General features: G+C 37.6%; 1 protein-coding gene across 1 annotated transcript in view; it reads right to left on the bottom strand.

Annotated features, from left to right (window-relative positions):
• The window catches only part of LOC134795866 (sterile alpha motif domain-containing protein 1), a 40,960-nt gene that overhangs the window by 11,891 nt on the left and 13,597 nt on the right, over positions 1-15,472 (bottom strand). The window contains exon 3 of the mRNA XM_063767797.1: positions 2,874-2,992. Within this exon, the coding sequence (XP_063623867.1) occupies positions 2,874-2,992 (119 nt within the window). The remainder of the gene's footprint in view (positions 1-2,873; positions 2,993-15,472) is intronic.

Genomic DNA, 15,472 nt, shown 5'->3' with positions numbered 1-15,472 from the left:
CGCGCCGCGCCGTCGTATGTATGGGCACCTATATGTAGATATTAGCGAGCGATGCGATGACGCGTTTGTCGGCTTGCGAGACGAGACGAGACGGTTGGCATTGCTCAATGATCGAGGTAATCGTAAGAGTTGTAACGAAATCGAAGTAGGTGGATACAAATCTAGATATAGGTAGCAGAAACTGTTAATCCATCCTCTTTAACTTCAAAATACTTACTTAAAATTTCCCAAAACTTTAAAATCGTTACGTTACGGATTAACCGTTATCATTATCACGGTTTATCGTCACATTTCATCAATAGGTAACACAACGTCACAGGGTCAAAAAAGTCTCGTCTGCAAATATGTATTATGCAGTAAGTAAATTCTTTGGTAGATATTTCGTTAAGTATCATAGTTTAATGTGTTATATCATAGGTACCCATTCACAATAATGAAGCTATAGGAGTAAAAGGCCTTTATCATTTATTTAAATAAGTGAATTGACAAATATCGATAGGTACTTTAATTAAAACATTGATTCCTAATTCTATCACTAATTCGAATATTGAGTTCCAAAATTCACAACACGTCACACCCGGAGACCCTATTCGACTTGTCAGAATGTGCCAACGTGACTTAGCCATCATCATTTTATGTGAATAGTGTTGTGTGAACAAAAAAATAGTGTTGTGTCAAATAAGCTCACTGGATAGATACTTACGTATTTCCCTGGATAGATCTGTACGTCTACCATCAGTTTTGACATTGACAGACACGCTCACGTCTACGTAACTTACTTTCTATGCATCTCGCTCGTACTCGCATATTGGTGCAAGCGAGATGTAAAGAAAGTAAATTACGTAGACGTGAGCGTTATGTCAATGTCAAAACTGGTGGTGGACGTACAGATCGAATTTGACCTTAACTATGACCGTTATGACAAAGAATACCCCTTACCCCTTAACGAACGCATTTATTAATTTATAAATTTCTGGGAAATGGCGGTTTTGATAAGCAATCGTTAAAATATGCCTGAAAATTAAGAACGAGGTAAAATCTTTTTGCATTCAAATCGCCTTACTAACTAGCAAATTAGCAATGCTGCTGGCACAGTTAATCGATTACCTATTCATAACACTTTTTGCAACGAGATACGGTCTATCAACGGTCAGTTATGCTTGTTCAAAATATGCTTGTCACCTCAATGGAAGCGCTCATATTTTGTCAGTCAGTACTTATTACTTAAGTCAAAGTTAATCTAGGTTTAAATATCTTTTCGTTGGGCTTAATAAAAAAAAACCGGACAAGTGCGATTGCGAGTCGCACTCGCCCAACGAAAGTTCCGTACAAATTTACCTTTTTTTCACAAATTTATAGTTTTGATATTTTTCCCTGTACATACTTGTAGTGTAAGAAGATATTACTTGCCAAATTTCAAAGTTCTAGGTCAATTGGAGGTACCCTATGAATTTTAATTCCCTCGACAGTGTCAAAATACGTTTTTTGCGGCATAAACGGCCGTATCTTTTTTTACGTCAACTTAGAAGGTTGATTTTTTCAAAGCTTCAAGGGACTGTAGTAGAGAAGTCAACTCGTATACGGTTTATATTTAACATGATACCTTCACGCGTTCCCGAGATAAAAGATTTTAACAGACAGACAGACGGACGGACAAAAAAGTGATCCCATAAGTGTTGCGTTTTTCCTTTTGAGGTACGACACCCTAAAAATAATTGAAGAAATATGTTTTTACACTGTATTTTTACTCGTATTACTTAAATGTTACTTTACTAAATAAATTAATATGCTTTACCATATTAGAATAATAGCTTCATTATTGGAGAATAAAAACTGTTTTAATTGTTTAGGTATTATAGGTATGTATGTTGTCAAATAAAATTGTGAGAAATAGAAAAAGGCGGCAAAATTTTAACTTGTAGGCAAAGGGTCGATTCCTAAATACCTTTGAATTTCGTGCCTTTTTCCATTGACACATTGGTTTGCTAGGCTATAAATATAATGATGGGACATTGATATGGTCATAATGCTTAACCTTTTTTCCATGAGGATCCAAATCCGTAGTCTCAAAAAAATACTAGCAAACCAGTAAGTCATATGATATCATACTGGTTTGCTAGTGTAGGATTCAAGATTACTAGGTGGGCTACTCACAAAGGTTTAGAGAACTGCAGGTTGAGTAGGTATAGCTAAATTAATGTTATCAGAAAATATCTGAACGCCTTTGCGTTGGATGGAAAATGGAAACGATTTCCATGCTAGAGCAAAGTGGAAGAAGTAGAGCAGGAAAGCGGACCCCCAGGCCAATTCGAGTTTTAGTTATTCGATCTGTTTCCATTTCATAGATACGGTACCTATTACATTTGTCCATTCTCCGAGGAAGGAATTCTATATATGTTAGTAGTTAACATTTTTAAAACATAATAAAAACACTTAAATTAAAAACTTAGTCATCTGTTTCCAATATGATACTAATCTGTCAGTGTCAAAAGTGACATTTCATCAACCATTACCATCGTCTACAGTGTTAACTGGCAATTGGCGTATTGCAACGGCATAACATCCACCAATGGTCAGTTACTATATATCCGTTATGTTCAGCGCTCAGGCAGTGGGTACTTAAGCGGTTCGCGAATAGCACGGTGCATTCTCCAGATCCAGACACCTATTTCACCAACTTGACAATTGACACCTGACACTGACAATGTCCTGTACATTTTCGCACGTTTTGGATCGGTGGTACACATCATCAATGTTTACTTGTTGGGCCATCAGCGATGTACTGTGAATTGTCAGTGTCAGGCGACAAGAGTCAGCATGGTGAAATAGGGGTCAAAACCAGAGGGGAAGAAAAGGGGTAAGAGTCAACTCACGGGGCAAGCGGCGGCGGCTGCGGCGGCAGCGCGCCGGCGGCGCAGGAGCGGGCGGGCCAGCGCGCCCGCAGCGCACGCCACCACCGCGGCGCCCGCGCATGCGCCCGCCCACCACCACTCTGGAATACAACGAGGATATGTTCAGATGAAGGTAATATTATGAATCGAGAACAGTTCTCATGCGCAATTTCACAAATAAAAAAACATATAATCGCTATGTGTACATTAATTAATTACAGACATTACAGTAGAAGTTATCGGCCCATGAAAGTTCACATGCCGCGCGTTGTCGTCGCTTATTGTAATTCCGCCACCACAGAATTGGCCTGATGCAAAAAGGTTGGCGAAACCTGAAATGTTTACTTGACAGTGACATTAAGTGACTTTGACACTTTTGACAGTGACATATCTGTCGTAGTTTTTTGGTCTGAACTCCAGTTTCTAGTATAGGGGGCGAAGCTCTGTTTTCCTAGGATAGCGGTGCCGTCATATAGCGGCCGTCTCCATACAAAATAATACGGCCAAATATAGATGTCGTAGTATTTTGTATGGGGATGGCCGCTATATGACGGCACCGCTATCTTAGGAAACCAGAGCATAAGCAAAATAAGTAGGGGAAACTGTTGTACCTTGGATCTAGTTTCACCTCGGACAATTGGCAATATTTCCACATTGCCACGGTTATTGAAATATTTAATTTATATTATCTGAAATTACATTGAACTGTATTGTATGTAATGTACCTACCTACTTATATTTTATCTACCATCTCTAATATAATAGCTGGCTATTCTTATACCTATACATTAACCGTCTGTAGCATAATATACTCGTATATAAAAAAAAACTTTATTTCGGAGTATGAAAAGCCTCATGTATGACAGCTATACTCGTATATGGCTATGGCTCATGTCGAATTTTGCACTTTCATGAATTGATTCGCGCTATTGATGCGCAAGATGATCAACAGCTTTATGTACAACAACTATATAGAGCGCACTGTGATTGTGTATGTACTCCCGAAACGAGATATAATACTTATTCAGGCATTATAATAGCCATCTAATCACATGTTTATATTTCGTTACCGTCCGGAATTGAGTGAATCAGAGTGACGTTACGATTCGGGCTTCAGCCGCATTTGAGGTCAGGAGTATGCCAATTGAATTTTACCGTTTCCTAATTTTAAAGCAGATACAGATAAGCATATTGGGCGCAACGGGCGGATAGCAACGAGACGGAGCGTGCGGTCCGAGTTGTAAACATCCATAGGTCTGTACAGCGGAATTGGAATATTCGAACTACCTATGAGTTTGCAGCATTGCTATTTTAAAATGAGACCAGGAAGTAGAAATGTTCAACAGGTACTTTCCTACTTTATACGAGTATCTTTTGATACAAAAACATAGAGCCATAATGGTAGAGTTAGACCATGAAAAGTCTGCGGAGATTTTGACAGCACACGCGGTGCAGGTGTTATTTTAAACGTCAAACTTCTATGAAATTATGACTTATAAATTTAATAACACTAGCACTGTGTGTGCTTTCAAGATCTCTGCAGACTTTTCTTGGTTTAACTCTAACTATAATGCCTAATAAATAACCATTTCGTTTAAAATGATTCATACCCACCAAGAAGATAGATTATCGTAATTCTTGTTAAAAAAAATTATGTGTCTTTTCGGAGTGTCTTTTCGGTCTGATTGTAGATTCATGCTTGAGAGTGATTAAGCACGAGCTAGAGTAGTAGAGATATGTGTTTATATGAGATGACATTATCAACTTGTGATATTACAAATCTTGTGAGACAAGTACTTAACCAACCAGACCAACCAGATTTGTCCATGTAACGTCAAACTTATCTATACTTAGTATACTTACCTTAATAAAACAAATAATAACTAGCAACATATATAACATTTTACCAGTGTCATCGTCCTTTCTCATAAGATTTTTATTTTCTTACTATGCATAGAGTCAGGTTAGCAGGTCTGCTAGGATACACATCTGCGTATACATTTTTTTGCGTAGTAGGCAAGTGTATTAGTCAATTGTATTTTTATTTAGATCGAATGTAAAATTTATGTAAAACGCGATAGGAGCAAATAACAATACCTACACGTGCTGGTGTCATTCAACTGCGCTGCATATTTTGTGCGCTGGGAACGTAAGATTTACCTACCTACTTGGCCGTAAGGGTGTTTATTTATTTATTATTTATTTTATTTTTATTTATTAAGGTTGTTTATTCAGTGCTTGTTTTGATGTAGAAACGGTTAAAGTTATACCTACCTAACACACAATTTTGGTAAAGTAAGTAAAGTATTAATTTATTAATTGTTAACTGTGTAAATAAGATGTCATATAGGTACAGGAGATATCGAATCACCCATTTCGAGCATACAATATGATCTTAAAACTACTAACTATAACTAGCTTACTGACTAACTTAGGTATACTTAACAAACTGGTGATTCCAGAAAAAAACTTATTTAGGTTGTGAAATACATTTTCAATCAACCAGTTTTTTAAGTTAAATTTAAAACTGTTCCTCTACTTATAACATTTTTATTTCAACTGACAGGGACACGTATTGCAGTATTGAATATAGGTAATTCTGTAAAACATTGAATTGTTTGATTTTTTGGCCCGACATCTAAATAATTAAAACTCTTAAATAGATAAACATGTTGGACTTTTATATAGGTACCTAAAAGGATATTTATTAACAAATATCAACGATTTTTTTCGCCGAGTAAGTACTTGCAAAGTAATGTTTATGCTTATAAACTGAAATAAATGTCATAGGTATACTAAGAACAAGTGACCAAGGCCTCTAGTGTCCCAGGCTGGAATCGAACCAGCGTCCTCTGCTATCGCGGCAGTTGCCTAAGCCACTCAAGGCCTTGGTCACTTTTTCTTAGTATATGACATTTATTTTAGTTTATAATTTATATAGTAATGTTTCTACTGGATAAAAACAAATTAAAATATTTTTCTGAAATAATTTAATTTGTTCAAATACTTTAGTAATGTTTATGCTTATTTAATTTAAATTCCTTCTTGCTTATCTAACCTATGTATCATTGCGGTAAACCTATGTGATGTATATTTTGGTCCAGAGTGCATTATTTCTATTTTTATAAAGGAGTTTGTTTGCGTGGTCGCGCTAATTTTAGCGAACCTTAATCAGAATCAAAATATCTCACTCCACAAGCCGGCGGGCCGGCTGCGACTCGCCACATTATAAGATCTCAGGGATATCTTTCATTCCAAGAGGAAACTGAATGTTCGTGTTTCATTTGCCAAAATACATGTTATTCCAGCAATGCACGATTCATAATATTAAAGGAGGAATTTGTTGTCATATTGCATTAACAATTTTCAAACGTAAGTACTTAGACATTGTAATAAAGGTTAATATTATCCTAGTTTCTAAGCAATTATACATTGTATAATATCACGTGGTTTGTTGCACACAGTATCTAGTTTATGATGCTACATTTAGGTACTATGATGTATGTTTTACGACTCGAACTCTGCTACATCACAAAATTACGTTTTAATTTAACCGATCACAATATACGCCTATATAATACGAGTTGGGTACTAATAAACAAATTAAAACTATATATTTGTAGTTAAAACCTTGTATACTAAGGAGAGTTATACGATTGTACGAGGATAGTTCGCAGTCCCAGGTTAAGTGCAGTTGCCAATTGAACGGTGTTAGTCATTCACGGAGGCGGATTCCGCAGCCGCGGTGGAGCGGCCCCGACCAGCGGCGGCTGGGGCCCAAACAAACGGCATGTGGTCGCGCGTACTCGACAAAAATTCGACATCGTTCGCCCAAGAATGCACAGTGACGCTATTTATAGCGCATGCGAGGAGCGCGGGGGCGGCGGCGACGTCTGGTGTCGGTCTGCCGGGGCCTGCCGCCGATCACCGAAATAGCTTCTCCAGCTGGCGATACCTGGCCACGTGGCGCGCGAGCTGCCCTACCTGCCTCGACTTCTCGCGAGGCCCCTTCGCGAGGCGTCTTCACCACTCTCCGCGATCCTTTATCACAGCCCCTATAGCGCGGCTTTAGACTATGATATGACTATTCAGCGCTCTGAGACAGATTGGCTTACTATAAGCTAGATCTGACGTGCCACCCAGATACGTGTGCGACAATACGCATCTGTCTCGAGAGAGAATTCATACAGAGACCTCGACTTGGCAGGGAGTCACGCCAATGTCGTAAAACTAAGGAAGTTTATTTAGATGCTTGCAATTATCTGATAAAATTCACATTTCGATGATTTTTTTAAATCTGTGTCTGATATGATATCGATATGATATTGTTCTATATGCATCGAGCTCGTCCTTACTCTAATAAATGTAGTCGAGATGCATTAAGGTGCAGTGCAGTAGATTATTGAAACGTCGTAGCGCTTTTTTAGATCACAATACGGTTGCCAAAATTTTTATTAGCAATTTAGAAGCCTTTCTCTAGCAACTTCATCGATTTGAAACCTTGACTTTCGGTCGATAGAAAAAAAAAACACAAAAGCTAAGAATAAGTATGAAAATTGCTTCTAAAATGCGCTATTGAAAGAAAGTTTTTTCAGCAAGAGTGAGAGAAGAACCTGAATCCACGGGGCCTTAAGAGCAATCAATATTGTATCAATATCAAATTGATAAATAACAGTTTGAATGCCGTCCATGCAATACTGTAAAATATTAAATAAAAGTGCTGCTTGATAATGCACATTCATTTAAAAGATTTACCATATTATGCATGCCCTGATTTTTCCGTGTACAGTATTTAAGTAAGCCATATTTACATATTTTACCAAGGGAGAAAATAATATGAAAGTCAGCTCACTAAATTAGCATCGGGCTAACTCAAAACAATGTTGTTTTTTTCTCTAAAAAAGTTGTTGCCAATGAGGACGGGGCGAACAAACATGGTTATCCATTTTAGAAGGGCCGTATCAGACATTTAAAAGCAGCTCATGATGTTTCTGCTATTATGACATGACGATGATCTGTCTTTTGCTGAAATTAGTAATAGAATGTCATCTTTCGTGGGCGGGGCGTACTGAGGGCGTAAGGACAAAACTTGGTCATAATATATTGCTCTTGCTGCCCATATTGTATACATATCGTGTATAGTATAATGTTCCACAAACATACACTACGTAATAGATAGGTGTACTTTGCACTCAGTGCAGAGCAGACGTCATCGTCAGCTCTTAAGTAGGTGTTGATTTTAGAAATTCCCAGACAGTGAATGGGTGTCAGGTCTTCTTGATCAACAATTCCATTCACTCACTTTGACGAAAACATTGAACCCCATCTGTCATTGGACACGCAGAGCCAAGACTTAATTTATCCCAGTGATGATATTGCCAATATTCCAACCAACATTAGGTAAGGGATTTTCTTTTATCTTGCCAGTAAAAAAGAAGCAATAGCAACGTAGGTAATATTTTCTTATATGCGAGTTATTCTATAGCTAACTTTTTTCCACGGGTTTCCAAGCGATATCAAGGTATCCATGACACAAATGGATACCTTCCTCATATTTTTATTCACACGATGGCTTGCACGATTTACACGATTTTTATGTGTTGTTGGATTTTCGACTTTGAGCGTTGACCTTAAAATTGAATTTAGCGTGCGGAACTTCTAAAGTCAGGTTTTAACGCAACGATTTTTAAACTCTCGTGCGTATAAGAGTCTAAGGCCGTATGAACGCACGAGAGTTTTTAAAATCTTTCTTTGAAATCTGTTTCTCCTTCAACCTAGCGTTTTCCCGGCCTAGCGCCAGCTAGGGTCCGCTTTCTTATTCATTCTTCGTAGTACTATTAGTTATTCTGTGAATCTTCTTTACTTTGCCCGGTCTTCGGCATCCTCAGTTGTGACATATATTGTTCTTTTCCATGTCAATCCAGCGCTTTTTTTTTTTATTGAAAATAACATGGAAATATAAAATATGCGTACCACAATACAAAAATTCGCCAAACTGCGGGGCAGTTTGTTGGCGATGAGCTCGCTCTTTTTATAAGTACCTACATCAAAAGCAGGTACATAATTTTGCACTGTCCTACCGTCCCAGCGTAGCCCTTTCTTACTATGTACCTATAGGTATATTACAAGTGGACATAGGATGACTTCGCTGGTGGCGCGGGCGCGGGACAGGAGTACAGCGGTGCTTAAAAACTACCTTAACGCTAATAAATATGTTTTTAACAACTTTTAAAAATACAGGTGGCTAGAGCCACTGTGACTATGTTGGTTTATCTTTAGTCAGGGGTGCGAAACTCCTGACTTCGGTCAAACTCGGCTACGCTCGGCTCAGCATTGCTCCGAGCAATTATTAGGGTTGGCACCACTTGACTTCCTTTTGCGTGCACGACCATAGATAAGATAATCACTTGATTTTTGATAACCCTAAATAGCCGAAAGGGATAGTGCCATATATTAGAAAGAGACAGCATGCCATATATTAGAAAGAGACAGCATGATTCGACCCTGAACCGCTGTCAAACTTCGTTTTTGTAGGAAGTTTCCTTTCTGTACGATAGTACTATTAATTATTCTGTGCTTTAGTACACTCTGATACTAGCATACATTATAAGTACTTAGGTTCTTACTACTATTGTTTTATGGAGTTATCGAATTTGTCTAGCTTCTTAGGCTACTTTTCTTTGAAATATTAAAAATAGGTATTTACAGAATGTTAGAGTCGGACCAAGCTAACTCTACATGGCATTTGCAATGACAAAGTGTTGAAATGTCATTATTAATGTTAAATGTCTATGAAAATATGACGTTTATAATTTTTTCCTCACATTGTTCTATTCGGTGCAAAGTTAGTTTAGACGCGGATTCTAACTACGTTGATAAGTATGCAGTGGTCAGTCCCAAAACTACGGTTAAAATTACACTTATTTTCGACACCATCTCATCTCTAAATTCAATCCCTGAATCAATGCCGCAGTCTGGTTAAAAATGCGATCACAACAATGTAAGCGGCTCGTGATAAGGGGTAGTGGGAGGGGGGGGGGGGGCGTCGTCTAGACGGAGTGTAAACAGCGTAATTAGGAAGGTGGGCGCGTAGGCAGCCCAGCGGCCTAGCCTTGCGTCACTCCGGCGCGGAAGTTGCCCAGAAACAATCATACCTGAGTGATCCAACCAACATTTTAAAGTGGCCGCTGACGAAACAGCTTGTCCGTTTTTCCTGTGAATCTTATGGGTTAACCCGATATCAAATTCTCATTTTCGTATGCCCTAATGAGAAATGACATTTCGGCCCAATTGAAAACAAAGAAATTAAACAATGAAGAATGAGGCATTAAGTCCGCCATTTGTACTTTTTTTATGTGCAATATAGTTTAAAAAATAATAAATATCTGGGAGACCGAGCTTTGCTCGGAAAATATATAAAAAATAAAAACTCAAAAATGCGCGTTTTCCCAGAGATAAGATCCCCCGAAAACCCGTTTCCGAGATCCCGAGAGAGAGAGAAATATATATATAAATAAATGTACATATAAAGAAATAAACAAGAATTGCTCGTTTAAGGTATTAGATAGATATAGCGTAGGCTGCGTAGGTATATTCGATAGTTTGCGCTATCGCCTACAAAGTAGTATAAATAAATAAATACTTATACTAAACTGTGGTAGCATTATAAAAACGTTAATGATAAGGTGTAACAACCGAATACAGAACCTCCTCCTTCTATGAAATTGAAGTCGGTTAAAAACAGCAAATTTAAGGCATAACGAGCAAATCTTAATAATTACACTGCCATAAGAGGGCGCTGACTTAAAATTGTAATTATTAAATTTTGGCACGTTTTAATCAGGGGCAAATATTATGGGAAAAATCACATGGAAACTACATATGTATGTAGACTATATTTGCAAAGGCAAACTCCAACCAATACCAAAAGGTTAAAGTTGACTCGATAGAAAAAAATCACGAAAATATGTCTAATTTTCATTTATTGCTAGTTGTACCTATAAAATAAAATAGGTAGATATTAGGTATACTGATGTTGGCGAGAAACTTGAGTAGCAAAATTTTAAACAGATATTTATTTTGAGAGTCATATTGAGATAAAAGTTAAAAACATTTCTTCCGTCGCAAGTCGTCGTCGTCTTTTGTTCCCTTCTAATTTCCTGGCTTTACTTTACTCTTAAATGTAACGCTAGTGACTAAGGACTGTATCGTTTATTATGGGTACAACTTTACTTAGCCGTTTTTTCTGGTTTTGTATTTTTATTAAAAAATTACACATATAGTTTAATTAGTGCTTTAATAATAAGTAACATTTCGTCCTGGGAGATCACGTAAAGCATATGGTTTGGACAATATTTACTTAATCCTCCCGAGTAACAACAACGATTTTGGACAAATACTACAAGAAAATTTGCGGTTTGCGAACAAGACGAGATATTACACAAAAAAATCGTACTATGTAAACAGCAATTACATATGATTCGTAAAGCGAAACAATTGGGCATAGTCTAGTAGTAGTAGTAGTAGTAGTAATCACTAATCATTTCTTTTGGAAAAAAAGTTTTGGATTTGTGCATGGTGGCCTTTTAGAGAATGTGGCATGTTACTTACGACAACCCCGACTTTGGTATACAATATAACCATCATGGAGCTTTTCTGTCGACCTGTTCTAGCCATGGTTCAACGCCATGAATGTCCGTTAGGCTTTGGATTTCGGTAGATTATTTTTAGCTGTTTCCCTCATTTCGATTGCGTCAGAAATTGACGGGAACCCTAAATGTTGCATAAAAAGTCATTTTCATGTAAAGATAAAGATCACTACATTTATTCTGTGGATGTTCAATTGAGCAATCATGAAAATCCTTGGTACGATTTAAAGAAACAAAAGGTTAATATGCTGCCAAAATATGCCATCTAAGTGAGATGGCATATTTTGGCAGCATATTAACCTTTTGTTTCTTTAAATCGTACCAAGGAATCAGTGAAATAGTCTCAAATTAAGCTCGATAGGCTTGTCCAAATTATATTTGCTAGACGGTATTAAAATCATCATAAAGTCCCTAAAATAAAATAAATGTATAACCTTCTTATATCAGATATGGCTTAAAAATACCCCCAGATTGTACCTTAAGAACATAGTAATACAAAATAATACACACATCAACAGTTAGACCAGGTTTTATCTGTACCCATAATAAACGATACAGTCCTTATATTACCTAAAAAAAATCATATTACCTAATTACACAATTTCAATAACTCACATAATTAAACAGATAATTAAATGGACAGTGGAGTCGTACCTAATAGGGTCCCGTTTTTACCCTTTGGGTACGGAACCCTAAGAAGAAAGAAATGTTTGATCAACTCGAAAACCACGAAACTTTCACCAGACCTATAAGCCCTGTCGGTGGTTAGAAGGTTATCCTATCCATTACCATTACCGGACACCCAGTATAGTGTAGGTAACTTACGCTGTATAAGTACTAAACGCACAATGAGATCGGCTCTGCCAAATTCAGCGCTTGTTAATTTTTCGACGCAGGATAAGAATCCTGGCCAGTGACACATATTATTCATTTCGGGTATCGGTATAATAAACGCATTTGTTGCGGTCGTCGGTCGGGCAACCGAGGATGCATTGAACGGTGACATAAACGACATGACTTGCGCTTTGACACTCGCTACGGGTTCTTGAATTGAGCTAAATTAACCAATATAAAAATGTGTGAGGATTTTATCCATACAAACGCGGTCTGTGCCCTCAAAGTTATTCAGTGACTAATAATATTGTGTAAGAGTGGTATTCCATCTATCCAATTTCTTTGTCCGATGTGTATTTGCGTCTCACATTTTGCTCAGTGAGAGAGTGAGACGCAATGCACATTGGACCAAGAAATTGGACATGGTGCAATACCTACCAACCTAACACATGCTGTCGACGATTCTCTACGACTGATTGTAAATTAGAATATCCGTTAGTTTTGTTTACAGAAGTGGTCATATTTTGCCATGTCACGACTCGTCATTGAAACAAGTTGAATTCGCGTCAAGTAATTGAGGACCGCCAGTCATGAAGGTCACTGCGATAACGTACGGTCATCTCGCAGGATGCGATGCAAAGGCGCGGCCGCGCTATTCGGGTTGTTTGTCAACGTCGCTCGTGGTGCCGATGTGCTACGCTATAAATAAAAGCACGACGGCGCGTGCCGGCGGCGCGGCGAGCGCGATCGCTGCGACCACAATCGCCATTGTCTATGTGAATGCAACGCCACTTTCAGGGCCGTTAGTGTATTTGCTACGATGAATGGCGAGTGTCGTAACGTATGATGTGATGACACGCCGTGTCAACACCGTTCGTCCTCGAAAACAGGCACCGACTGTCGGTGGTCAAGATTTGCAGACGGTTGGGCAATGTTGTCTCGTGTCTGCGTGAATCTTCCACGCAACTTTAACTGACAGGCCAATTCGAACGATACAGAATGACACCTAAATGATGCCACTCAGATATCGTGCATTTCGCTCGTACTTGTCCGTACATGTATTGACACGGGCCAGACGCACGATAGCTAAATCACATCATTCAAATATCAGTTTACGTTCGAATTGGCCTATGAAACATAACATAAAGTTGTTGCAAAATTCGAATAATCCTCACTGGGCCATAACATAATAAAGATAAATAAGTTCTTCACCGATCACCACCGATACCATCACCGATTTAGTTCTTAAGAGGTATCTTACTTACACTACCTAACTACTTAAGTATAATAGCAACGGAGAAAAAGTTTTTGGCAAAAATTTCATTTTTGGTACAAGCTTTTATCGCTGACTGTACTTTTCTTACGACAGACAACTAATACTCATCGAGACAATTCTAAAAACCCCTAACACAATTAGGTTGCGTTGTTTCATCACCGAGTTCCTAATGTTCCTATGGCTACCTCCTGTCTCCATCATCAGATCAGCTCGATGGTACCATAATGTTGCATTGTCATCCGATTTAGACATGCATGCAAAATTTCAGCTTAATCGGAAACCGGGAAGTGGATCAAATTCAACTTGCAAGATTTGATTACAGACAGACAACGGGACAGGTGAAAGTAAATAAAAGCTTGTATAAATAAATATTAGCATATGACACAAGTATTTACGAAGGTACCTACTAAACCTAATTGTTTTTTCTGAAATATGAATATTTAACATTTAACTCAAAATGAATGTTGGTAAATAGGAACAAGCAGGTTTAAAACTAGTCTACAATACAAGTACCCAACTACCCACCTAGGGGCATTGTTGATAGGGCCACGTTTGTTATTTCAAAGTGCGGTGCGTGATTAAGTAATGAAGGTAAATTGGTTTATTGACTTGTTCTACTTATTCTTCTTCTATACTTCTATTTTATTTTAACGAAGACTAGTTACGAGAAGAGATTCTGTCATTCCATTCTTATTTGTACTAACTTATTTAATATTTTCAATCGTTTGATTAGAGCTAACCCTACCAAGATAAGTATGCAGCGATTTTGATAGCCCAGACTGTGCAAGTGTTATTTTAAACGTCAAACTTCTATAATATTATGACGTATCACTTGCACAATCTGTGCTGTCAAAATCGTTTCAGAGTTATCTTGGTCTAACTTTATGTAGGTATCTAATATACCTACCTCATTATTGCTTTGTATGTAAGAACACAGAGATGATTTACAATTTAAATTGGTAAAACACGCGCAAGTTAAACATAACGATAAGCAGACGTAACATGAAGTAGGTACTTATTTACTTAGACATAACAAGCGGTCAGTAATGACTTTAATTAGTTAATTTATAAACTTCGTACCTCAGTGCCGCCAAAGAGCGAATTTTATCAAAGTCACGACGTACACCACAATTCTGATCATACTAAAACCTTGTACCTACGCTACCCAAACCAGAAAATTCGCTTCAGTGTTTAGATATGTGGCATGTGGCATTTAATGCTCCAGTTTATTATGAATTACATTTATGTCAGAGTACTATTGGTGGTATACATGGTGGCTAGTTCATTTAAGAATAACATTTTAAGTTATCTCTCTCACACAGAGTCAGAGGTTTATGTTTTTTCTGCTCCTGAACCAAATGTTTACAACGTTCAGAGCTTAATAACGTCAGGAGTGGTTTTGACTGAAATACACCTACATCACATCAAATTTTCCGCTCCCTTAACATTTGGGAACAAAACAATTTTTTTGTGAGTGATGAGAATTGAAAACCAACCTACATTTTTACTTAAGTAGGTTAGTTAGCTAGGTATTGTATTCTTCGTAGGTATTTTAATGACTGATGACGAAGCCGAAACAGGTCAAGGGAGGGGACTAATATGTACACACAGCTGCATAAAGTGCGAATTAACTTTCGCAGCTCGCTGTACAAAACCGTATTAGGAAATACGGTTAAAATAATACGGATAAAATAAATAATTATACATAGTATTTAATAAAACATTTATTTACATACAATATATATACAGTGGTACTACTAAACGAAATTAATAACTAGCTTAAATCTAAAATAGGCCCTTGAGGCATTGTACCAAGGATGCTG

Source organism: Cydia splendana, chromosome 12 (genome assembly GCF_910591565.1).
Source record: "Cydia splendana chromosome 12, ilCydSple1.2, whole genome shotgun sequence".
NCBI classification, from domain to species: domain Eukaryota; kingdom Metazoa; phylum Arthropoda; class Insecta; order Lepidoptera; family Tortricidae; genus Cydia; species Cydia splendana.
This window is presented reverse-complemented; position numbering and strand designations above follow the sequence as displayed.